We start from the raw sequence: 24,913 nt of genomic DNA, 5'->3' as shown, positions 1-24,913 counted from the left end.
GGTGTACTCATATTTAGGAAAAATAAAATAAAAGTTAAATACAACAACAGCAACTAGAAGAAGTGTAGTGTCAACAAGTAGAATGAGTTGAATGCTCACACCTCTGCCTCTGCCATTGTTTCCGGTCAATTAGACGGATTCGTTTATTTACACACCAAATAGCAAACATTATACATACATACATACACACATAGCAAGACATTTGAATACACTCTACATGAAATGTAAGTGAGGCGAATTTTTCGCGAAATATGCGCACTGTAAATAAGTTTTCGTTTAAAAGAGACTCATAAACTCAATTGGAAGTAAGTCAATTGAAGTTTCAAAGCGCTGAGGTTAAAAACTCCAGATATCGCTGGTTGTATCAGAATTTTTACGCAGTCGTTCTTCATTTTCGCTGTTTGGCGCCAATTGGAGATTCCAAGTGTAACCAGGTCCTTTTCCACCTGCTCTTTCCAACGAATTGCAGGTTTTCCTCTTCCTCTGCTTCCCCCGGCGGGTACTGCGTCAAGTACTGTCAGAGCTGGATTGTTTTCATCAATTCAAGCGACATGGCCTAGTCTTCATGGCCGCTGTCTCTTTATTTGCTGCACTATGTCAATGCCGTCGTATATCTCGTACAGCTCATTGTTCCATCGACTGCGGTATTCTCCGTTTCTAATACTCAAAGGACCATAAATCTTCCGCAGAGCCTTTCTCTCGAAAACTCGTAACGCCGACTCGTTAGATGTTATCGTTTTCCATGCCTCTGCACCATGTTGATTTGTAGAATTTGGTTTGTTCGTCAAGATAGGACTTTACTTCTCAATTGCCTACTCAGTCTGAAGTAGCACCTATTGGCAAGAAATATTCTGCGTGGGATTTCGAGGCCAAAATTGTTGTTGGAGTTAATTCAGATTCTAAGATAGACGAAATTTTCTATGACTTCGAAGTTATGACTGTCAACAGTGACAATGGAGCCAAGTCGCGTGTACGACGACCTTTTGTTTGATGGCAGGAGATATTTCACCTTGCTCTTGTTCACTTCTCAGTTCTTCGCCGCTGGATTTGAATAGCTCGGCCGGCAATTCATCGGTCCCGCTGCTTTGTTGTTTTTCAGACGGTTAATTGCTATTCGTACTTCTTCATAGTCCCCTTCATCGCCATCGATTGAGGAATCGGGTTCACGTTTCTGTTATGCTTTCACTGCCAATCAGTAGGCTGGCAAAGTGTTCCCTCCTTAATTTTAGTATGCTCTGGGCAGCAGTTACTAGATCACCTCTGCGGGTTCCAAAAGAGCATGCTCCGGTCTTGAAACATTCTATTAGTCGCCGCGTGTTCTTTTACCTTTTCTGAAAACCAAGGGTTTAGTTTGCGGCAGTTCGTAAGGAGATTGAGAAGCCATCCCACAGTTCCCTTATACCAAGTTGCTGCTGAGTGCTCTCAGGGAGCAGAAATGCAAGTCGAGATGGAACCATGTGTAGAAGTTCATGCAAGTAATGAAAGTTGTCTGAGCGCCATTCCTTTTGGAAGTGGCCAGAAATGATTATTTTACATATGGCTAAAGCAGCTCACGACTTCCGGTCTTAGACCAAGTATCCTCTGGGTAGCAAAAGAACATCCATTTGAAGACGAGCTAAAGTGAAAACACACTACCAATGAAAAAAATATTGATTATACATAACCCAGAAAGTCGATATTAGGTGTTTTTTTGTATATATATATGTATAAAGAAACTAGAATATAATAAATCAAATTACTTAAATTTCTACGTTTAAAAAATATTGGCCCATTTAGCACAGCAAAACTATTAAATTGCTTTTTTTCAAATTTATGTATGTAGTTCCATTATTTCGTTGCGATTTCACCTTTTAGTCATCACGTAAAAGTTTATTTGCACGCATATTCATGCTTTTAAACTTTTTACACATACACCCACACAATCGCAGAACAAACATAAAAAGAGCCGCCATAGTAAAGTTAACATGAAAATTACAGTAAATCAAATATTGTGCAATTATGCGCAAATATCTACAAAAAACCACATGAGAGTGGGTGTAAAATGCCTACATGTCGCCACCTACGTATGTAGGTATTCTTGCGAGCATTTGCTGAGCGTTTTGTCGTAACTCTAATGGCTCTAATGGACTTCGTTAAACACCAGCTTTACGCAAAAAAAAACCGCAACAAATTTAATATTTATGTCAGCTTCTATTTCCACTTTCACATACTCATACATATGCAAATTACTTAACACACACGCTTACGCATATCGCTTGATGGCAGCTTATACAGTTAACTCCTTTGTTTATGGAGTTTATGATAACACCAGCGACAAAAAAGACATTTTATAGCCTGCGTAGCCGCATTAGCTGCGAAAAGTAAGCGCTACTGACTGGTTTGATGTGTGAGATGGCACACACGTAGTGCGAAGTTAATGGCGCTCGTGGGCTGCGCGTGTATGCGTGTTGTCGCCGCCATCTCATATTGATGCTCAACTGAAATATCAAAAGCAGCAGCTATGGTAACATAAGCAGTGTTGAAGTAAATATGTATGTGCCAATTTTACGGCCTAACAAATTTTCGCGGACTTTATGGACCGATTTCATATGCTCGTTTTCAATCTCATACACACATATATGTATATGTGGATATAAATTCTTAAAGTGCACAAAATATTGTAGCTCCTATAACCTCTAGCTTGCCACTAAAGTTAACGTTACCCATAATTTTCTTGATCTTATTTTCTTTTTTTGTTTTTTTTTTTTTTTGAAGGAAATAAAATATTCAAATGATTCTTACATGAATATTGAACACATGCTTATGGTTTGAAATATATTTTTTATATATGAATTCTTTTGACCTTTAACATAAAAAGCTAATAAGTAGCCTGTGCCCGTCCTCAAGTTCTAAGCTACATCCTCAGTAATTTTTAGTCAAATCGATTCTGCCGGTGATCGACAGTGATTTTGCAAAAGAGGCCACCGTTAGGATCTTCTGCAGTTCTAAAGGGATACCTCCGCAATGTTTCACGTCTTTCCGAGCTGCGATTAAGGCCTTAGGAAAACACATAATGAAATAGCGTTTCATTTTTATACATATATACAAAAATATAATATTTGCTCATTATTATTTATGTTAATTTCTGCACATAAAAAAATTAAGTTACTCATACGCCATGTATGGTATAGCAAACTTATATAAACAGTTTTAGTTTCTCGGTCTTCTGCAGGATTACTAGGATTTGTTACTTCACGCTCTTATGCTCCACTTCACTGTTCATCTCTCTGGGAACCAATTAGATTCAGCTCTCACATTAACCATATAACTACTCCATCCAAGTAAAGGTTAATCGTTCTACCGGTTTCGACTTAATCAAGCAAAGATTTTGTAAATATAATTATTGTAAAGATGCATATACATACATATCTACAGACATATAGAGATTAAAATAGACCAAAAGCCAAGTATCTGTTAGCATATCTGCTAATTGTGTCAAATGACTAACAAAATAAATATTTTTGTAGCAAATGCGGAAATGTATACATTACCACCACTAAGCCACAGAAAAGTCCAATGTTCATACATCTTTTTATAATAAATTTGATCTTATTCGAAAATATTTAGACATTTTTAAGCTATCTGATTAGATTTTAGAACTATGTCTCACCTTGCATACGCCCAACCAGTCATGTACTAGACCAACAAAAACTATACACTAAAAATGAGTAAATTCAAGGTATGTATGTCAAGTTTAATTACAGTTGTATTTGTGGACACAATGTAAGGCCGCCACTCTTGAACTTGGGGAATTCTGTAGAGGGTGTTGATTCTTATGATTTTTATCGGATTTTATGATGCCAGATGTTTGGATTTAGTTATCTTCACTGTCTAAACAAAACTCAAAAATATCTGCTTGTCATGTTTATAGTTATTTTAAGCGCTAATTTAAATAAACCAATAAGCGCTTAGCGCACTCCAAAAAATTCTTGCATACATCTAGTTTTTTTTTGCATTTTATACCCAATGAGGCGTATTTCTGGTAAGGAAAATTAATTCTAAGTTTATTTGTACAACTACTCATCCTCATTTGAAAATCACAGAAAATCTACTGAATCAATTGCCCTTAGCAAAGTTTACCTTGCGCAATCCTGGCGGTTCTTAATGACCATTGTCCAATAGGCGTTCATGCAAGTTGTAACAGTTATACATATGGAGGAGTATGAGTTGAAAACACAGTCACTTTCTCCTCAGTTGTCATGTCTCTAGAAGACTGAAGTTGAAACATCACAGCAGTCTTACCTTCGGTGAGCCTGAAGATATAGCCGTCTCAATAAGTTTGTAATAGACTCAAAACGTTTTGTCGATTTGTCAGAGTCTTATGATCTATTATATAGGAGTTTTAGATACTATAACTGACCGGCATTCTAAACTGCAAAAGAGTAAGGATCGACCTCATAACTTAACCTAACTATCCTCATTTGGGGCATGGTTTGATTAGTCTAACAAATCCTCTCCGAGCAGCTAAATTTCAGAGACAATACTCAAACAACTCCTATTATTAGTGGATTCTCAAGAAATCAGCCTACATACCTAACCTAATCTCAAAAAATAAGCATACCATCTGATCAAATTACCCATACTCTACCTTCTCTATTTAAATTGCGCATGCAAGCCAAAACGCTAAAAACGAAATTAAGCTCATGTGAAGTTTGGTCTCCACATGTCAACTGTGTGGCGATTTTTAACATGAAGCGAACAGCGTTTTTTCTTGAAATTTTGAATTTTAAATGAAATCACGGCTTGAAAATGTTGCAGAAGTATTTTGTGGAATCTACTTTGTCACGACCAAAAATATTTGAGTGGCAAAAAGCATTCAGTGAACGTCCCGAAGTCATCGAAAATCGCCTTATGCGAGTCGTTCATCAACCTCTGTTAAAGACGATAACATTGAAAATTTAAAGAAACAGTGTTCACAAATCACCGTGTTGGCACCAGAGAGATAGAAAATTCTTTCTTATCAATCGGTTCAATATATTTTGTTTAATACTTTTGAAAAAAAAAAACAACGTTGAATAGAGGTCGGCAAGGTGATTACTAACAGCTAAGGACCCTACATTAATGAAACGCAACATTACTAATGATAAGAAATTGATTGGGGTTCTGACATGAAGTCTAAGCTGTCCAACACTATAGACAATGGCGCTCCAAAAACCCAGCTGTGCGAAACCGAAAAAATTTCTTAAAAATTCAAAATTCGCTGAAGACACTAAAGGCCATCTCTGTCGAAGCTTTTAAAAACTGATTTTTTCTCAGTCTGGGTCATATATGATCAGTTGAGTAAAGCATCATTAACCCGAAGCTAGTTACTAACAAAATCGTTTATCATTATCACTTTGGGCTGCACTGTACTTTAGTCTCCTAAACTTGCTACCCGCAACTTGGCATAAATTACCGGAAAGTGAGTTTTACATGCATGTAAACAAAATAAAATCTCTGTACATATACATTTGAATACAAGATTTGTTTTGAAATCAACATACTTATCAAAATATTTAAAATTGCGCTAATCTTATCACAGGATAAACATTGCAAGCGAGGCAGTCCACACTTCAGTAAATATTTATGAATATATGCGGTTATGTCTATGAATTTATATATATATGTATATATGTATGAGTGTGCGTACGTGAAAAAGTGTGAAAGCTTAATGCGCGACAAGTGCTTTCAACATCGAAAATAATAATTATAGAAAGTCAAGTACTAATAAGAGGCATCGCTACTATTTACATTTGCACTTAAGAAAACAAAACACACACATAGTTGCTAGTACATAGGGATATATGCTTCTACATGCAGATAAGCTACAAACTGTAAACAAATCAGCAACAATGACAGACGGTGACACTGATATCGCAAGGAGAAAGATGGGCATGTATTTAACTGTAGGTAGACACAACTGGAACACACGTACACATTTGATTACGTGCGAACTTGAACTTTGTAGGTTGCCAGAGGATTCACAGCAACAACAGCGACGCTAACGGTTTTGCGACAGCCATTTAAAGGCTCAAACTGTGCTCAATCAATTTGCCTACCATTGTGCGGGACTATTATTATTGTTGCACACACACACAGTCGGCTGATGAGCTGCTATTGTGTCCTTTGTGATGGCATTGTTCTAACAGGACGCAAAGAGCAACCTATATGACATTCGCCTGCTATTATGCCCGTTCACTGCACTTAATTGTCAAATCGTCTCGGACTTATGGATTAAATTACTTGCAATATTTTGCATTTTTTCCTTATTATTTTCGCTATTATTTACACCTGCCATATAGTATACATTGTTGCTATGTCTCATAGTATTCGTGGTATAAGTTTTTATCTTCACTTCCATATCACTAAGTTAATCATGCCTGCTTATCACTGGACTGGAAGTAGATATATAAACAAGATTCATTCGTTTAAAGTCGCCCGTCTATCTTCTGCGTATGTAAGTATGTATACATCTTCAATAAACTTATATAAATTAGCACAAATGCAACATGTACGCAGTCAGAGTCTGACAACTCTATCAAACTGATTCCATCAGCGTATAACTGTTATTCCAAAAATATCGTCGCAAACGCAGTTGCGATAAATTGCGCGGATTATAAGCACCACGTGTCCAATTTTGTTAACCACACAAGTAAGGATCAACAGCAAAAATGTTTGCGAGACCAATGCAAAGTCACATCACAACGCCCGAAGTACAACCGGCAGCGACGTCGAACACACCACACCAGTATACGATCTCCGATTATGGCTATGGCAAGGATAGTGTTAAAGTCTTGCATGTTAAGAGGAATGGGCCAGTGCACTCGATAAAAGAATTCGAAGTGGGCACACATTTGAAGTTATACAGTCAAAAGGATTACTATCACGGTAAGCACGGAAACACCCTCAAGCATGTGACACATAAGAAAGAAACTCAGTGTTGCTTAGCATACCAACTAGTCCGCTACTAAAACCTCAATAATGTGCCCGTGAATTCTATATAATCCAATTATGTGTATGCTTTCCATTTCAATCAGGTGATAACTCAGATATTGTGGCCACCGATTCGCAGAAGAACACCGTTTACTTGCTAGCTAAGAAATACGGTATTGAAAATCCAGAAAAGTTTGCATTGCTGCTGGCCAATCACTTTCTCAATAAGTACTCACATGTTGCCGAGGCACACGTACATGTCGAGGAGTATCCTTGGGAGCGCATCGCACAAGAGGACAGCGGCATTTGTGATGACAATTACACATCGATCAACAATCGTCATCGTCACAATCACGCCTTCATTTTTACACCGATAGCGCAGCGCTACTGTGATGTCGTGCTGAGGCGCACGGGTAAGTGCCAATAAGTATAATACTTTTGATTTTTAGTCTAATTTTTGAAATTGCACCGCACATTACTTATTCCTATTAGATTCTATTTTTCACTCTCTTTTTCTAACTCTTGCGTTCTCCTACATGCAGATCCCAAACAGACTGTCATCAGCGGCATTAAAGGTCTACGCGTACTGAAGACTACTCAGTCGTCGTTTGTCAATTTCGTAAATGACGAGTTTCGCACGTTACCTGATCAATATGATCGCCTTTTCAGCACCGTAGTCGATTGCAGTTGGGAATATTCCAATATCGATGATGTGAAGTTCTGCCAAACTTGGAATAAAGTGAAGAATATCATCATTAGAAATTTCGCTGGCGATCCAAATGTTGGCGTATCTTCGGTGTCAGTACAAAATACGCTATATCTCTCTGAAAAGGAGGTACTTGATGTTATACCGCAAGTGTCGGTCATTTCGATGACTCTGCCGAACAAGCACTACTTTAATTTCGATACGAAACCATTCCAAAGTGTTGTGCCTGGTGAGAATAATGAAGTCTTTATTCCAACCGATAAGCCACATGGCACCATTTATGCGCAGTTAGCAAGAAAGGATCTAAAAAGTCATTTGTGAAAGTCATTAAAAAAATTTTTAAGTTTTTTAGTACTTTTCTCTAGCATTATTATAAGCTTACAGTTTTTTTTTTCAAAATAAATATACGTACATAGATTTAGCTGTCGTTTTTTTATAAGAAGCTAAACCCTTCTCAGGACCACGTATTTGAACGAAACTCTTAAAAGAAACTTGGTTTATTCGATGGTGACAGCTCATTTCACCATCTCTTCTTCTTATGTAGACCTTATACCGCTTGAATTTTGACCGTGACTGAAAGTTACTCATTCTAGCTAAGAGTTCTCAGTCAGCGAGCTCAAAGCGACTCTGCTACAGGGGTGGAAGCTGCGTTTCGGAGAAGTGCATCTGTACTACTATGATGGCTGCTGCTTCTGCTTGAAAAATACTACAGTGTTTTGATAGTCGGAAACAAGAGTTGATTGATAGCTTCCTTTTATGTCTTCCCCTCCTACCTTTCCTTTGATCTTCGATCCGTTCACGAAAAAGCTCACTGCGTATCTACTCCAACGACTCTGCCCCAACCGCATAGCTCACTACGCGTCTTCTCCAGCGACTCTGCCCCAACCGCATAACTATGGGAGGTATTTTGGTGGAGTAGATTCCCTCGTGCAGTGGTACAAGTTATCAAGTTAGTTAGATAGCAGTCGAACTGAGAGAGGATTTCAGAATGTTCCTCTCTGGGAACCTTCTTGTGCCCAGTTTCCCGGTGTCTAATAGCAACCTTTGTGGCAATGCATTTGCATTCTATGTCCCTCCGTGCTATATGTAAAATGGCATTAAGTACCATCGTTAGAGTTGTAGATAGTGTACCACTGATACCGCTTGTTGAATGCAGACTAACTATTTAGCGAGTGTGGCTTCACCGAGCGCCGGGTACCAAACAAATTAACAAAAGTACTGGCTATGGCTTCGTAAAGCCTAACGACAACTTTTGGTGTGAGACCACACCGCTTCCCAGTATCTCCATTACAACAACATAAGCAATGCTTTCCTCACCCTCACCTCAAGGTAGCTTTCTATCGAGGATGAGGCCCTTGTACTTCACCTATTCGACAGAGTGAAGTACAGAGCTCGCCAATGAGGGTAGGAGTGGATTTAAGATTTTATACGCCATAGTGAATAAAATCAGTTCAGTTTTATTTTGATTGGCAGCATAAGCTATTACCCGACCGCCGCGTCCCTCGAGTTCATTTAATCGGTCATTTACCACTGAGATCCAGGGTAAAGAAGACAGAACTCCACCTTGCGGAGCGCCTCTATCGACCTTTCGTAGTTCACCTGCACTATTCCACTCGGCCACGACAACTCTTTCGCAGAGATACATAATATACTACTTATACTTGATGTTCATTTTGCGTGGTCGACAGTTCTTTCGCAAAGAACTTTCCGTGGTTTTCTGTGAAAAATCTATCGCGGCGGAGTGAAATAGTGCGGGGGAACTCAGAAAGGTTAATAGAGGCATTAAGAACAGTAACGACTGCTTCCGGCCGCACATTGTATGAAATAGTATGGACTAATTTCCCTCAAGCTTCGAGAGTAGAACTTCACATTTACTTTTCTAACACCTTAGTATGTGACTTTTAAAAAATAAAACTTTTGGCTGAATTTTTTTAATGACATGGTTTATGTATATTTCCGCTTCCATGGTTACATAAATATTTTTTTTATTTTCTCGTAAATCTTATTTTATTTTTAAACATTCAAAAATATTAGCTCAACATATACATACATATATATTTACAAACAAAAAAAGAAAAAGCGAATTAATAAATTATAACGATTGTTGTGTAAATGCACGCACTGCGTTGCATCTACCGCTCTCATCACCATCGCACAACAATAGCAACAAATCATTGCCGCTTGAAGATGACAACATGCCACTCAGGGGCACAGCCAGTTGTATATTCCGGAAATAACCGAAAGTGCTGTGCACCCAACCCTCTATGAAAGCATATCTGTGCAAATGATAGAAATCTTGTTGCTGCTCACCCAAAGTCAAAAGGAACAATTCACCATCGCCCATGGTGAATGTATGCAACTTATCTATGCGCATTGGCAATTTTATGATTTGCAGTAGCTTATACGAGCTCACACTTTCGCGAGTCAATTCGTAAACGTTGACGTTATGGCATTTGTGGCAACTTAGAAGCAATTGATAGCGTTGTGGTTGCACCGCTACCATCTCCAACACATCATATGGACCGTCAATGACTTGTGCGAGCTTGAAGTGTTCCATTTCAGGGTTGAAATGATAAATGGTTACTACCTGCTGATTGTTCACCACCGCATTGCTAAGTAATGCTGTAAAATTTTTGAACTTAAACAGACGCATGGACTTGCCCATACCAAACGGTATCGTTTGCCAATCTGCGATATCGTCGCGCTCATCGTTGATGCGCAAAACGCGCACCTCATTACGATTACGTGTCTCATCGACGGCATGCAGCAGCAGGAACGTGTGCTGCTTGTCGCTCACAAATAATTCTACGCTCTCTATGAACTTTTTCATGCCAAAAACTTTCGCAACTTTACGACCAGTCACCGTTACTTTGCTTTTCACCTTCTTATAGCGATCGCCACAATAGTTTTGTGCCTTCACCCATATGGTGTCGGTGCGCGCTGTCAAATAGCTGGTGGTCACATTGGTGACGAACAGACGACGGCTCTCTGCAGCGAACTGCACCTGTAGCAGTCGATGTTCGCACATAGATATGTGTTGCAGATCAGTGAGGAAGGTCTCATCCACGCTTTCGTTAGCATAATGCTTGAGCACTTCCGTGCTGAAATCGAAATCCAGATAAAGCAAATGTTGCTGGCTGACATTATTGTGATGGCTCAAACTTGCATTCTGTCTGCTAAGCAGTGCGGATAACTCGTTCACGACATCGGTTAATTCTTCGCGAAAGGCGGCATCATCTTCCAGCTCAATGAAGTCTTCTGGATCGGCCTCCACTTGTAGCGTATCTTCAAGTTTTTCACTAGTCTCACCAGTATGCATGACTCTAAACTTAGACTTCATCGGCATGTTGCCAACGAGCACCAAACCCTTTACAAATGTGCCTTGGTCAATGGTGAGATTATCGAAATGATAGTTAGCCGCTGTGAAAATGCTCTGTTTATACATGTCTATCAAACGTTCACCATTTAATTTTAAAACATGCGCAGGTCCATTGAAAATAAGATTGCCTTCAATCACCTTTTGTCCATCAATCACTTGTACATGACCACTTTCCTTGAACACCATATCATCGATCGGTATGCCGTTTATTGACTGCAGCAGAGTTTCATTATTTAAAATCAGGTTTTCAAATACCAAGAAGCCTTCTACATCCTGTGGTTCGCCGTTCAGCCTTATGCGTTTCGACAGCAAATAATCAAGACTCAAATCGTTCACATCACCAATTTCTAGTTCCTCATCAACCACTAAGCTATACAACTTTACTGGTGGCACCAAACCATTCGAGGTGGTATATATTTGCGCGGTAGGCATGCCATTAACCAGACCCTGCACTAGCAGCTGTCCGACGATGGGTGGTATCTTGAAATACAAAGGACCTTCGATCGGCATATCACTAGAAATGCGATATAGGGACGCATGAAAACGTTGCACATCGATCGTATTCAATGTAGTAACACGCAATGGACCGTTCACCAAAGCGCGCTGTAAACGCAACGGTTTATGAAACAACTTGCCGCTGGTTATGGTCTGCGGTGTCGTAGTATTCTTTAAAAGGCAATCACGGGCTATGTAGTTTAGATCCACATCTTTAGGAAATGTCGTGCGCGTACGCATTCTACTTATTATCGGCTGTGTCATATAGACCGTGCCCGAAATCACTTGATCGCCGCTGCGTCGCACCGCATGTCTATAAAGGTATTGCAACATCTCGTATTGCTTCGTGCTGCTGGCAACAGACTCATTCCAATATGCATTACCGTGCACAACCAGCTTGCGCCAACGTCTCTGGGGCAGCTGCTGCAGCCGCTCATTGAGAGAAGCGTAACGAAACGAGCTTTCGAATTTGCCATTCACATCGCCTTGTACAGTGAGTTTTGGTAAGATTAGATCACCTGCCAAGCTAACCTCTTCGGTGCGCGTATCGATAAAAGTCTTTGTAGATACATCATTTATCGTCTTGACGTCCAGATTTGTTAAGCGCAAATTGCCAAAAGTATAGTTGCCGGTTATTTGCTGAGGTTTGGACTTTAAGAGCACATTGCTGAAGACATCACTCATATCAATGCTATTTATTAGAGACATTTTTAGTGTCTTTTTCACAGTTAGTCCTTGCGTAAATATTGTGGAACCATTTATTACCGCATTCTCATTATTGCGCACTAAATCCGCTATGTAGTCCGTCCATTTTATGTCATTTATGGTATCCACTTGCAAGTTTTCGAGGAATTCCACATTGCCCTTGACTAATAAGTCCTTATGCAGCACAAGTTTCTCATTCTCCACGGACAACCTGTCGAAGATCTTATCGAAGGAGATACCATTGATCTTATGTAGAACGATGTTAGTTGCTTGTAGTTGATATGGCAGATACAGATGCTTGAAAAAGTGATCACGTTTTAATGGTGCGTTCAAATTTATGCCATTCAAATAGGTGTAATTTAAATGCTGTTCCACAAATGTGTCTTTGGTAACCGCCAATCTATCGAAAGATTTGTTACCAAAGAAATGGTATTCATTCTTCAGTTGCGACTTCAAAACTAAGTCATTTGTGGACACATTTTTTAACTTCTCTGCCGTTATGTGTTCTACGGTAAGTGGTGCCTCGAATATCTTGAAACCAGTTAAAATTGCTGAGTCGCCACGACGCACGACATCCTCGGATAATTCCAGTAAATTTGACTTGTATGTCTTACAGATAACGTCACCATCTACTTTGGCTTGCATAAATATGAGTAAAAGTGGCGCCTCTAACATTTGGTGACCACTGGCGAGTAAATGTTGTGTGGTGGGGTGGTCATTTAAAAATTTGCTTGTAAATTTAGGTATGGTTACTTTAGCATTACCAAAATGTACAGCTGTACTTATATCCTATGCAGTAAAAGAAAGAAGCAAATGCGGAATTATAGTGAAAATTTAGCTTAGTTTATACAGAATATCAATTTTGAGTATATAGTATATAATTAAAATCTCAATACCTGTGGTGTATTTTGTAGCAAGTACGTCTCTCTCAGTGTCGACTCTGCAAAAGCTTGACCACTCACAAAAACCTCCGTTGACATGCTTTTATCAAGTTTTAAATTATCCACCGTTAAAGTGCCGTTAATGATTACTTTGCCTGTGTAGAATTGTTGAAACTGTAAGTCCGTATCATCGCTGCCACGCTCCACTTTCGGTTGATAATCAACTATTAGATCACCGGCTATGCTCATGTGTTTAATTTCAACAGGACCTTAAGGGATTAAAATTAAAAATTTTATATTACTAATCATTAAGTATTCTTTATAATACTACTACTTCAGAAGAAACTACTCTAGCATATTCAAAATGTGTCCAGAAAGTAATAGGACTGATTTTCTTCTCCCGCGACTATACTTCGAAGCGTGCGCGCACCGACTGGATTCGGTAGAGAGGGTTCCTAGCTAACGAACGAGCGGCTGGTCAGTTGTCTCCGAGCGCAACGTGTTTCTGTGGTGTGAGGTACGCGATTGAATTATGTGTGGAACTCGGTAAATCTGCGACAGAGACGTTTGATATGATCAAAGTGGCTTACCCAAATGCTGCTTTAGCAATAAGTGGTGTGTTTCGGTGGCACCAGGCTTTTATGGAGGACCGGGAAGAGGTCGCTGATGAAAACCGTGCTGGAAGCCCTGCGACTTCGACAAACACCGACAATGTGACTCGTGTGCGCAAAGTTTTAAACTCAGACCGTCGACTAGTATTCGTTTAAATGCCCAGAAGTTAAATTTATCAAAATCTGGGGTTCATGACATTGTGACGGAGCACTTAAACATGCGCAAGGCGTGCTCGAAGATGGTTACAAAAAATCTAACTTGGAAATCGTTCTCGCAGCACTGTATCTACGCAGAAGGAGCCTATTTTTGAATACATTTTTTTAAATCGATTCAGTCCTATTACTTTCCGACAAACCCTGTACTCATTAGACAAATATATTTAAATGGGGTACGTAATATACATATAAAGCGTTAGTTAATTTATAGGTATGAATTGAAGTCTAATAACACGAATATGGGTTACCTTCAATTAAATCATCTCGGCCACTAAACGCTATATCTTCGGTAAAATTTAAGCCATTTACCAAATCCGCGTGCATTTCCCTCGCATTTATTGTGTCTATCATTATTTTCGAGCTTACTACCTGTGGCTCCTTTAGGTTGAAAAGATGGGCTACCACTAAATCATTTAGTATTGGTGTCCATAATGAGTCCACTTTCGCTTCACCTTGCAGTTTGAGAACACCTTTCAGTTTGCGATCGCGATTTCGTAAAAACAACGAGTTGAAAAATTCATTTACTGAAACATTATTAATGCGCTCCACGCTTAGATCGCCCACCTTGAGAGGTGCAAGGCGTGATAATTCAGAATTTTCACGTCGAGTTTGAAACGATTGCCGTGTCAGTAATTGCGATGTGCTCAGCACTTTAGTGCGTATTGCAGTACGTATGGAGAGTATAGGTTGGCGTGTACTTGACGTATTATCCAAGTGGAAACCTGTTTGAGAAACAAGTTATAATGTATAAGATTTTCAAAACTTGTTGTTGCATTGATTGTAACCTACCGGGTAGAAGTGAGCCATTGTACAAAAGATTACCGACATGCAGGCGACGAATCCGTGCCACAGGCGGGATATCTAATACAAAACCAGGTTTTTGATGTGCTGCGCGCATGAAGCGCGCACTACGTTGGGGCGCACGTAATTCCTCCACGCGCTTCAATAATTGCAGTGGACTCTGTAGTGACTCAGCCACAATTTTAACAATGCCTATATTGCCCGCTTGTAGCCGAACCGGATGAGGCGCTTTCAATGTCTTAATTTTAGGACGTAGAATAAGAGCAGCTTTGCGAAAGGTGTCCATAGCGGCTTTACGTTGCAACAACAAACTGCGAAGACGTTGCACGGTGCCTTCGAACTCGTGCCGGTGTTGTTGTAGTATATTTAAATCTGAAATTTGTATTTAGTTAAAATAAAAACAAATAGGCAAACTAAGTAAACTGACCTTCGAGCAAAGTTTCATTCATTGACAATGGCGCACCCAACCTCTGGCCATCCGCCGCGTCAACTTCGAAAATGCGCAACAAGGTGTTAAACGGGCGCCGGTAACTGAGCAATACAAACGATTCATTCTGCGAACTCACATGGGTTATTATTTCACTGACATCGCTTTCTTTTGCCGTGTAGCTCGCATAGCAGTCCATACGCGCATTCGGATAAACATTAACGGCTCTCTGGTTTGTACCAACCAAAAAATGCTTTCCCGCACCGAAGCGTTCGAAGGTCAATTCTTTAGCATTGAATTGTCGATAGGGAGAGAATTGTGTCTCATCACGCTTCATCCAAAAACTATTGCATTTCTGCTGTTGTGCCGCACACCCTATCAGATAATTTCGCCCATGAAAAGTGTAAGCATGTATGGTGGTCGAGGGTATCGTGAGTGTCTGACGATTGCGTAAATGCAAATCTGTTGTGCTAACTTCGTAAACAACGACTATAGTCTAAGGAAGCAATTGTTTAGTAATTATTTATTATAATTTATTGTGTTTAGTAAAAATTTAGTTTTATAATAAATACCCGGCCCTGATGTTTTATAAGACGACCACTAAGCAAAAATTTCGGTGTCGTGCCAATTACTTTCAACACGTGTATAGCTGGTATTGTAAGATCCTCCACTAACTCAAAGAACGTATTCGACCATTCATATGTACTGCAGACAAAACAATCATAATTAATATACATTGAAGTGATGTTAAGCTAGTAGATGGACACTGAGCAGTTGAAAGAGACCTGTTCCGTCAAAGCAACCAACATTTTTTTCAGAGAATCATATAAGCAACGGGGTTTGTCCGGAAAGTAATAGGACTGAGTTAATTGAAGGCATCACGGAAGGCATTCTACGGAATAGCCTTCAGAACCGAGGTGCATGCTGCTTGGATCCCCTCAGTCGTCGCAAAATGCTTGCCTTTCATCCGCCTTTTCAGGCAAGAAAACAAAAAAAAAGTCCGGGGGTCAAGTCTGGGCTGTAGAGCAGCTATGGAAGCGTTGGGATGACGGCCTTGGCTATGCAGCTGTTCACAATAAAGGTGGTTTGAGCCGGGGCGTTGTCCTGGTGCCACTTCCAACCGGCTGCAATATCTTGTCGAACCCGACTGACTCTTCGTTTGAGTCTCTTGAAGACTTCTACGTAAAACTTGGCGTTGTCGGTTTGTTCAGGAGGAACAAATTCATGGTGGACGATCCCTTTGATGTCAAAAAAGACAATGAGCATCGTTTTCACTTTGGATTTGCTAATTCTTCTGAACCTCTTCCTAGCCCTCCAAAAAGGTCTGGCGCCACCGAAGCACACCACTTTTTACTAAAGCAACATCTGGGTAAGCCTGCTTGATCATATCAAATGTCTCTGTCGCTGATTTACCGGATTTCACATAGAATTTAATCGCGTACCTCTGCTCAAACGAACGCTGCATTTTCGGCTTGCACCACTCACAGAAACACTAGGAATGCCCTCTATTTAGTACAGTTGCGGCGGAAAAAAATCAGTCCTATTACTTTCCGGACAAACCCATTGAAGATTTAACACTTTGAAGAGTTCTTTTGGATGTTGCAAAGATCTACCTTTGTTTACAAGAGCTCACAACTTTCGTTTAATCGGGAAAATGGGAAAGCACGCCTCTAAAAAAAATTTGGAAGACTTGCTTATCCCAATATTTTTTTAGGAAGCGGTAACGGAGAGATTAGCAGCCATACGTACCGTAATTTTGATTGTAGTTTTGTATAATTCACGGCCGTTAAAAGCATGATTTGTCCCTCGTCAGCACTGAAGAGGAAAAGTTTACGAAATCTACCATTTATGGTTAGCTGTTGTATTGGTTCGAAACTCGTTATAGTCTCTTTGTTAACTTGGAATAATTTTGCCGCCTCAGCATTTTGCGCCAATACGACGGCATTCAATTGATAAATCTCCAAATATTCTTCCAAAGCCACAACAAGCAGCAAATAATTGCGCCAAGCAATCACCTTTAAAATAAATTTAGTTTTATGCAATTAATTGTCTAGACACATGCGTAAATAGTTTTCACTCTTACCTCCGCTGCTATGGGTTCATGATGCCGCACACCACCAGCTAACACCCCAGCCAAGGATAAACGCTTTTCCACTCCGCTTACGATCAATACATATAACTCGTTGCCATGCAGGACAAAAATTTGTTCCCTCGAAATTTCATGCATAATATGCAAGTTATGCTCATTTTGTATATTCATATCCATGAAAGGTAAACGAAATTGCAATGCATTTTTCGGCACACTTGTGGGGGATTTGGGCGCGCATTTCGATGGTATCGGTGGTGTGGCGGGTGCAAAGGGCACTGCATTAGCGGCATCAGGTCGTACTTGGCTTAAGCACTTCAAATGAAAGAGGATATATATATATTTTTTGGAGTGCTTGTAATAATCTGTCACACATTTACTTACCACTTGTAAGGAGATAATTAATTGGAAATAAAAGTAAATATGCATTTCCATTAGCAATTTTATCAGAGCAACATATGTCTGCAATCTACAATTATCTTTTTATGATTTTTCTTTTCATAGTATATCATTAAGTGTAAGACGTGTGTAAATTTGCAAGAGCTAACGGATTGTACAACAAATACGAGCGCTCCAAAGAGAAACGAATGAAAGGAGAGTACATATGTAAATGGAATGTGATAAGTTATAGCGTCACAAAAAAGACATTGCAGCGGTTTATGTATATAATTAAGTATATAGCCTAACCGAAAAGGTGTACATTTTTACAACGTGTTAGACTACAGTATTCTTTGCTTAAAACCGAAAATCTAATAATTAAAAGATTCATGTTAAAAAAAAATCATCGGTTAGTAGATGAGTATAGGTCGTGATTAATCGAATGATTTAAAAATAGCCATAAACATTGACAAACAAAACAGAATGGTTCCCCAGTTATCGGTCTCGAAGTAAAGCTACCTCTGCTAATCATTTCGTGTTTTCATAAAACATTATTCCCTGATAGAAAAAAATTCCGTCGATGTAAAGCAATGGATTGATATGTGTTATACATAGGGAATCTGAAACTGCCGAAATTGCTCACCTTCGACAGCGTCGCGTAGACATTACTCAGAAGGTGTTTGACTTAGTTCGATATGACCCAGATCGGCTCCAGAGGGTCATAACTGGTAACCAATCATGGTTTTATGGTTATGACGTGGAAAGCAAAGCTCAGTCTTCCTTTTGATAGTTTCCGCATTAGCCAATATCGAAAAAGGCGCGCCAAGTAAGATCGAATGTAATGGATTTGCTAACCGTTTTCTTCAGTTTTACCTCTTGCCACAGGGTCGTACGGTCAATAAAGTACATTACTTGCATTACCTGAAATTGTATGGAGAGGCCGTAATTGACATCAACAAGCGTTCTTTCAGCGTTAGTTTAAAGTCTTTTTCAGCGCATACAGTACCGACAACTTTAGCCAATGAGAAAAATGACCCCTGGATAAGCGACTGCTTTGTAAATATGTAATAGTAAACTTATTTAGAGTATCTCTTGAACGATCATTCTTCTTTAGATATTAATAGAGCAACAGACTGTCCATGGATAGCTGCTATAAATCATATTTACTTAACAAATAATTAGCCAACCTACATAAGGTATTTATTTCAACCAATAACCAATATACCCACATATGTACATATGTATATCAAATTTTATACAAATTATAAAAGTAGCTCTTTAAATACAATTGAATTCATAAAAATAATATAATTTCTTGATTGTTCTCATTTTTCCAAACGGTCTAATTGTGCATATCCCAAACCCAATGGCGTTTCTGCTGGATTAACAATGATGACATTCGCTTTTGGTTCGATCGGCGGAAAACGTGAGAAATCGAAAGGAAAATGTCTATAATTTGGAAGGCTTATAGAAATGCTACAAATCTCGGGCATTGCATCGAGCACAGCACGTTCTGCAACATACGCCGCATATTGGACACTAGTGATGATTACACCTTTCTCTGGATCACCAGCAAACGATTGCAATATCAAGTCACGTATTTTCAACCAATGTGTCTTGAAATCGATATCAACTACTTTGGAGTACTGCCAACGCGCATTTATATCTGTACACAAAATACGATCGTCCATATCGCCTTCGGAGAACATATCACCCTTCACGTAGCCGGTGAACGGCGCACGAGCGGTCTTTACGACGCGCAAACCATAAAAAGTGCCAATCAAAAGTGGTGGGCCCTCTAGAAAGAAAATCACAATAATTTTAATTTAATATATATATTTAAAATATTTTTTTAAATGTTACATACGTCTTGTTCGCACAACTTCACAACCATGAGTGCCATTCGTATTTCGCATGAAGGCGTGATTGTGTTGCTTGCCCTTATAGTAGCCCTGGTGCTCTTGCTCACCAAAACGATCCCACGCCAATTCCTCCACGATCAAATTTGACTCTTCGACTTGCTCATATGTCTCTAGGAAATGTTGCGTAAGCGTGAGTGCAAATTCTTCAGGTGTGTGCAGGCCATGCCTTTGAGCGTGCATATAAATGGTATTCTCCTGCACATCACTGCCGATGATATCCGTATTGTCCGCTAATGTCAAATTGAATTATATGCTATAAATAATAATGAAAAAGAAAGTACCTTCGTAGTATTCTTTGTGTGTGCGCAAACGCATATGTGAGTTTACTTTGAATTCAGTCACGCTGTGGACGGGTCCATCCTTCTTCAGTTGAAACACACGCACTCCCTGTTTACCGTAACCATAATCGCCCATTCGGTAATTAGGCGCTTGAGGATCTGGTATTTTCGTAACTTTGCTGGGATCAGCATTATACAATTGACGAGTGAACATCTTGACGACACAACAGCAAAACCGTGTTTATTCGTGTAAGAACGTTGCCAAAATTGCTGTAGTACCTACTTGACGCCTTTTATTATAGCGCACAACATATGCATACTTAAATTATGATATCTTATCAAATTGAATCAAAAAGTACTAATGTATGCACATACAAAGAAAAAACCGAAAGTGAAATACGTATTTTTGGAAATCGCGGTGATGATAATCTATGATGATTACTATACTGATTAGTGATGATGATACTTTTATCTACTTTTATTTGAGATAAAAGTACCAATTGTATATCACGTCAATTGAAAAGTCCCCAGCCTACCTTTCGATTATGATTTTTGTAGTAGAACTTGTTCTTTGCTCAAAATAGTCCTTAGTTTCCGCGTTCACCTCCTTCATTCGACGAAATTTTCTGAGAACAGGGTATAGGCGATGTTGGCCAGATCTGGAGAATTCAGTTTTCCATCGTTTTCAGTGACTTATGACACGGTATATTGGCTTGGTGAAACAGCACTTTTTTTCTTCAAATATGACTGCTTTCGACGATTTCGTCTTTCAAACGATCCAATAATCGCTAACCTCAATCTATGACGATGGAGCAGACGTTCCATTGCCAGACCATGAAGAGGTTCGAATAGCAATTATCCGTCTGAAGAACAGCAAAGCGGCGGGAGCCGATGGAATACCGACCGAGCTATTCAAACACGCTGGCGAAGAACTGATAAGGAGCATGCATCAGCTCTTTGTAGAATATGGTCGGAAGAAAGCATGCCCAAGGATTTAAATTTAAGTGTGCGCTGCCCAATCCACAATCCGCGCATTCAGGTTCTATTGAGCATATTGTGTGAAAGATCAAAGCCCACCGTCAACAAACTGATTGGACCTTATCAGTGCGGCTTTAGGCCTAGGAAATCAACAACTGACTAGGTATTCACCATGCGTAAAATCTTGGAAAAGACCCGTGAAAAGATGATCGACATACACCACCTCTTTGTCGATTTTAAAGCTGCTTTTGACAGCGCGAAAGTGAGCTGCCTTTATGCCGCGATGTCTGACTTTGGTATCCCTGCTAACTAATACGGCTGTGTAATCTGACGTTGAGCAATATCAAAAGCTTCGTCAGAATTGGGAAGGACCTATCCGAGCCGTTCGATACCAAAAAAGGTTTCAGAAAAGGTGACTCTCGATCGTGCGACTTCTTCAATCTGCAGCTGAAGAAAATAATTCGAGCTGCAGAACATAATCGAGTAGGTACAATCTTCCTTAAGAGTGTACAGCTGCTGGCGTATGCCAATGATATTGATATCATTGGCCTCAACATCCGCGCCGTACCTTTTGATTTCTCCCGACTGGATAAGGAAGCAAAGCAAATGGGTCTGATCGTGAACGAGGGCAAGACGAAGTATCTCCAATCATCACACAAACAGTCGTCGCACTCGCGACTTGGTTTCCACGACACTGTTGACAATCATAACTTCGAAGTTGGAGATAATTTCGTCTATCTTGGAATCAATATTAATACCAACAACAATGTCAGCCTCGAAGTCCAACGAAGAATAACTCTTGCCCACGGGTGCTACTTCGGAATGAGTAGACAATTGAGACTCTTTCGACGAACAATAACCAAATTCTACAAGTCACTCATTTTTCCCGTCCTACTATATGGAGTGGAGGCATGGACGATGACAATATCTAATGATTCGACGCTACGAGTTTTAGAGAGAAAGGTTCTTCGGAAAATGTATGGTCCTTTGCGCATTGGCTACGGCGAATATCGCATTCGATGAAACGATGAGCTGTACGAGTTATACGATGACATTGACATAGCGCAGCGAATTAAGAGATAGTGGCTGCACTGGCTAAGTCATATCGTCCGTATGGATGAAAACACTCTAGCTCTGAAAGTATTCGACTCAGTACTCGCTGGGGAAAGCAGAGGAAAAGGAAGACCTCCGGGTTCTTCGTGAGCAGTCCATTTGGATGACTGGACTTCAGAGTAAAATTATGGAGCCATGTTTCATCCCTTGTCACATATCGACGCCAAAACTCGAGCTTATTGCACTTGAACATCTCCAAACATAGTTACGAATCATCAACTCGTCTTTGTTTTTGGTCAAAAGTGAGCTCACTTGATATCTTTAGAGTGTCTGCAATCTCGAACAACTTCACTTTATGGTCATCAAAAATTAGTTTGAGTGCTGTTTGATTTTTTCGTCGGTAACAACTTCTTTTGGGTGTCCACTGCGTTCACCGTCTTCGGTATTCATTTCACTACGTTGATGTTGGTGGTTGATGCTGAAAAGTAACTGCTTACTATACACTGTAGCGTCGATTTTATCAGTCTTCAAGCGCTTATAGGGAATTTCAATAGATCGAATCAATTATGCTGCAGATTGAATGAATACACTTTCTAGAGGTTTTTGTCATGTCTTCTACATCTATCTGTAGTCTGCGCTCAACAGACAATTTTTGACTAATTTTAAGCCATCCTCGAAGAGCAACGCTATAAATAAAATTTACTTAACAAATAATTAGCAATCCTATGAAAGGGATTTATTTCCACCAATAACCAATGTACCTATATACATACATATGTATATCCAATTAAATATAAAAATGATAAAAGTATCCCCTTAAATACAATTGAACTGATAGAAATAATATAATTTTTTTGATTGCTTTCATTTTTCCAAACGGTCCAATTGCGCATATCCCAAGCCCAATGGCGTATCTGCTGGATTTGCAATGATGACATTAGCTTTTGGCTCGATCGGCGGAAAACGTGAGAAATCGAAAGGAAAATGTTTATAATTTGGAAGGCTTATAGAAATGCTACAAATCTCGGGCATTGCATCGAGCACAGCACGTTCTGCAACATACGCCGCATATTGGACACTAGTGATGATTACACCTTCCTCTGGATCACCAGCAAACGATTGCAATATCAAGTCACGTACTTTCAACCAATGTGTCTTGAAATCGATATCAACTACTTTGGAGTACTGCCAACGCGCATTTATATCTGTACATAAGATGCGATCGTCCATATCGCCTTCGGAGAACATATCACCCTTCACGTAGCCGGTGAACGGCGCACGAGCGGTCTTTACGACGCGCAAACCATAAAAAGTGCCAATCAGAAGTGCTGGACCCTCTAGAAATAAAATCAAAATAATTTAAATTTAATATACATACATACATATTTCTATATATACATATATGTTTTTAGGATGTTACATACGTCTTGTTCGCACAACTTCACAACCATGAGTGCCATTCGAATTTCGCATGAAGGCGTGATTGTGTTGCTTGCCCTTATAGCAGCCCTGGTGCTCTTGCTCACCAAAACGATCCCACGCCAATTCCTCCACGATCAAATTTGACTCTTCGACTTGCTCATATGTCTCTAGGAAATGTTGCGTAAGCGTGAGTGCAAATTCTTCAGGTGTGTGCAGGCCATGCCTTTGAGCGTGCACATAAATGGTATTCTCCTGCACATCACTGCCGATGATATCCGTATTGTCCGCTAATGTCAAAATATAATCCATTGAATTTTATGCTATAAATAATAATGAAAAAGCAAGTACCTTCGTAGTATTCTTTGTGTGTGCGCAAACGCATATGTGAGTTTACTTTGAATTCAGTCACGCTGTGCACGGGTCCATCCTTCTTCAGTTGAAACACACGCACTCCCTGTTTTCCGTAACCATAATCGCCCATTCGGTAATTAGGCGCTTGAGGATCTGGTATTTTCGTTACTTTGCTGGGATCAGCATTATGCAATTGACGAGTGAACATATTGACGACACACAAAAGCAAAACTTTTTGCACTTATCACCGCGATTATTCGTGTAAGAGCGTGCACGAAAATGCACCTTTTATTATAGCGCACAATATATGCAGACTTAAATTATTATATCTTATCAAATTGAATCAAAAAGTACATATGTAATATGTACGTCTGCAAAGAAAAAACCGAGTGTGAGATAATTTTTTTCGAAGTCGCGGTGATGATTATCCAGACGACTGATTAGTGACGATAATATCTACTTACATATATTCGGGATAAAAGTACTAGTAGTATAGGAGGTCAATTGGTTACTTATTTGCCTTTCGTCTTTATCGCAGCTATGTAACTGAAAAGCACTGCTTATGCCGGAACGCGGATTTTATCAGTCTTCAAGCGCTTACAGATAATTTAAGTGGATCGAACCAATTAAAGGGTTACATGGGTTTACGGGTTTCAAAAAATCGATTTTTTTATTGTCTTATTAATTTCCACAATACCTCTAGAATATTGTCCTAAATTTTCAAGTTGAGCCGAGTAATAGTGCGCCATCTCTAAACGCGTTTTTCTCAAAACTGTGTTTTTGAAGTCGGTTGGCAAGATTTCTAGCGAACTACTCAAGCGTTCTTCATGAAATTTTACATAGGTCTTTGAGATACAATTCTAAAAGATTTTGGACGAAGAATTACAATACAATACATCCTCATAAGTTTTTCGATCAGAAAACGCGTGTCTTTAACGAGTATGTTTTTTCCTTGGTATCCTTCACACTTTCGAACGAAATGCATTCGTTTCTAAGAAAGCCTTTTCTGCTTACAAATGCGCTCTTAAACTTTCTAAGTACCCGATGTCGGCATTGACTATATAGTAACTCAAGACTTTGAGATTAGTTTTACAACAACTATAATACATATACTGCCGATTCCACCTAGACCTATGCTAGTAATATATGAAGCTTAAGAATACAATTATTTCATGTTTATTTGGTTTTTAGTGAGGTCTCGTATTAATAATATTGTACAATATAATGAATACTAAATGATATCAATTTTGATTATAAAAAATAATTTATAATA

At 39.4% G+C, this 24,913-nt stretch overlaps 4 protein-coding genes and 1 long non-coding RNA gene across 5 annotated transcripts; 2 read left to right on the top strand and 3 right to left on the bottom strand.

Annotated features, from left to right (window-relative positions):
- The first annotated feature begins 6,532 nt into the window (after positions 1–6,532).
- LOC120769638 (uricase-like) lies at positions 6,533–8,078 on the top strand. Its single transcript, XM_040096743.1, has 3 exons — positions 6,533–6,906; positions 7,056–7,364; positions 7,494–8,078. Exons 1-3 carry the CDS (start codon positions 6,690–6,692, stop codon positions 7,976–7,978), a joined length of 1,011 nt encoding a protein of 336 aa, XP_039952677.1. The 5' UTR covers positions 6,533–6,689; the 3' UTR covers positions 7,979–8,078.
- Positions 8,079–9,710: 1,632 nt separating this feature from the next.
- On the bottom strand, positions 9,711–17,791 carry LOC120768627. Its single transcript, XM_040095393.1, has 9 exons — positions 17,643–17,791; positions 17,256–17,573; positions 16,922–17,187; positions 15,745–15,877; positions 15,173–15,668; positions 14,734–15,117; positions 14,193–14,666; positions 13,133–13,386; positions 9,711–13,025 (listed from the first exon to the last, which is right to left on the bottom strand). Exons 1-9 carry the CDS (start codon positions 17,691–17,693, stop codon positions 9,750–9,752), a joined length of 5,652 nt encoding a protein of 1,883 aa, XP_039951327.1. The 5' UTR covers positions 17,694–17,791; the 3' UTR covers positions 9,711–9,749.
- Positions 17,792–17,845: 54 nt separating this feature from the next.
- LOC120768628 lies at positions 17,846–18,859 on the top strand. The gene is made up of 3 exons (XR_005704788.1): positions 17,846–18,462; positions 18,522–18,692; positions 18,751–18,859. It is a non-coding gene; the product is annotated as an uncharacterized LOC120768628 (long non-coding RNA).
- A 59-nt stretch (positions 18,860–18,918) lies between these two features.
- On the bottom strand, positions 18,919–20,143 carry LOC120768480 (uricase-like). The gene is made up of 3 exons (XM_040095193.1): positions 19,840–20,143; positions 19,504–19,788; positions 18,919–19,434 (listed from the first exon to the last, which is right to left on the bottom strand). Exons 1-3 carry the CDS (start codon positions 20,048–20,050, stop codon positions 18,962–18,964), a joined length of 969 nt encoding a protein of 322 aa, XP_039951127.1. The 5' UTR covers positions 20,051–20,143; the 3' UTR covers positions 18,919–18,961.
- Positions 20,144–22,570: 2,427 nt separating this feature from the next.
- Positions 22,571–23,926, bottom strand: LOC120769640 (uricase-like). Its single transcript, XM_040096745.1, has 3 exons — positions 23,638–23,926; positions 23,292–23,576; positions 22,571–23,204 (listed from the first exon to the last, which is right to left on the bottom strand). The coding sequence occupies exons 1-3, from the start codon at positions 23,846–23,848 to the stop codon at positions 22,732–22,734; spliced, it is 969 nt and encodes a 322-aa protein (XP_039952679.1). The 5' UTR covers positions 23,849–23,926; the 3' UTR covers positions 22,571–22,731.
- Positions 23,927–24,913: the final 987 nt, after the last annotated feature.

The sequence above is a fragment of the Bactrocera tryoni genome, chromosome 2 (assembly GCF_016617805.1).
Source record: "Bactrocera tryoni isolate S06 chromosome 2, CSIRO_BtryS06_freeze2, whole genome shotgun sequence".
Lineage (NCBI taxonomy): Eukaryota > Metazoa > Arthropoda > Insecta > Diptera > Tephritidae > Bactrocera > Bactrocera tryoni.
Note: the sequence above shows the minus strand (reverse complement) of the source record. Positions and strands in the feature narration are given on the sequence as shown.

What these genes read in the sequence shown, in the direction of transcription:
- LOC120769638 (XM_040096743.1), top strand. Translation starts at nt 6,690, where the DNA reads ATGTTTGCGAGACCAATGCAAAGTCACATCACAACGCCCGAAGTACAA. An exon ending in TCAAAAGGATTACTATCACG is followed by an intron (nt 6,907 to 7,055) that starts GTAAGCACGGAA and finishes CATTTCAATCAG; the next exon opens with GTGATAACTCAGATATTGTG. An exon ending in TGTCGTGCTGAGGCGCACGG is followed by an intron (nt 7,365 to 7,493) that starts GTAAGTGCCAAT and finishes TCCTACATGCAG; the next exon opens with ATCCCAAACAGACTGTCATC.
- LOC120768627 (XM_040095393.1), bottom strand. Translation starts at nt 17,693, where the DNA reads ATGGAAATGCATATTTACTTTTATTTCCAATTAATTATCTCCTTACAA. An exon ending in AAACTACAATCAAAATTACG is followed by an intron (nt 15,878 to 16,921) that starts GTACGTATGGCT and finishes TTTTGTCTGCAG; the next exon opens with TACATATGAATGGTCGAATA. An exon ending in GAATGAAACTTTGCTCGAAG is followed by an intron (nt 15,118 to 15,172) that starts GTCAGTTTACTT and finishes TACAAATTTCAG; the next exon opens with ATTTAAATATACTACAACAA.
- LOC120768480 (XM_040095193.1), bottom strand. Translation starts at nt 20,050, where the DNA reads ATGTTCACTCGTCAATTGTATAATGCTGATCCCAGCAAAGTTACGAAA. An exon ending in ACACAAAGAATACTACGAAG is followed by an intron (nt 19,789 to 19,839) that starts GTACTTTCTTTT and finishes ATTTGACATTAG; the next exon opens with CGGACAATACGGATATCATC. An exon ending in TGAAGTTGTGCGAACAAGAC is followed by an intron (nt 19,435 to 19,503) that starts GTATGTAACATT and finishes TTTTCTTTCTAG; the next exon opens with AGGGCCCACCACTTTTGATT.
- LOC120769640 (XM_040096745.1), bottom strand. Translation starts at nt 23,848, where the DNA reads ATGTTCACTCGTCAATTGCATAATGCTGATCCCAGCAAAGTAACGAAA. An exon ending in ACACAAAGAATACTACGAAG is followed by an intron (nt 23,577 to 23,637) that starts GTACTTGCTTTT and finishes TTTTGACATTAG; the next exon opens with CGGACAATACGGATATCATC. An exon ending in TGAAGTTGTGCGAACAAGAC is followed by an intron (nt 23,205 to 23,291) that starts GTATGTAACATC and finishes TTTTATTTCTAG; the next exon opens with AGGGTCCAGCACTTCTGATT.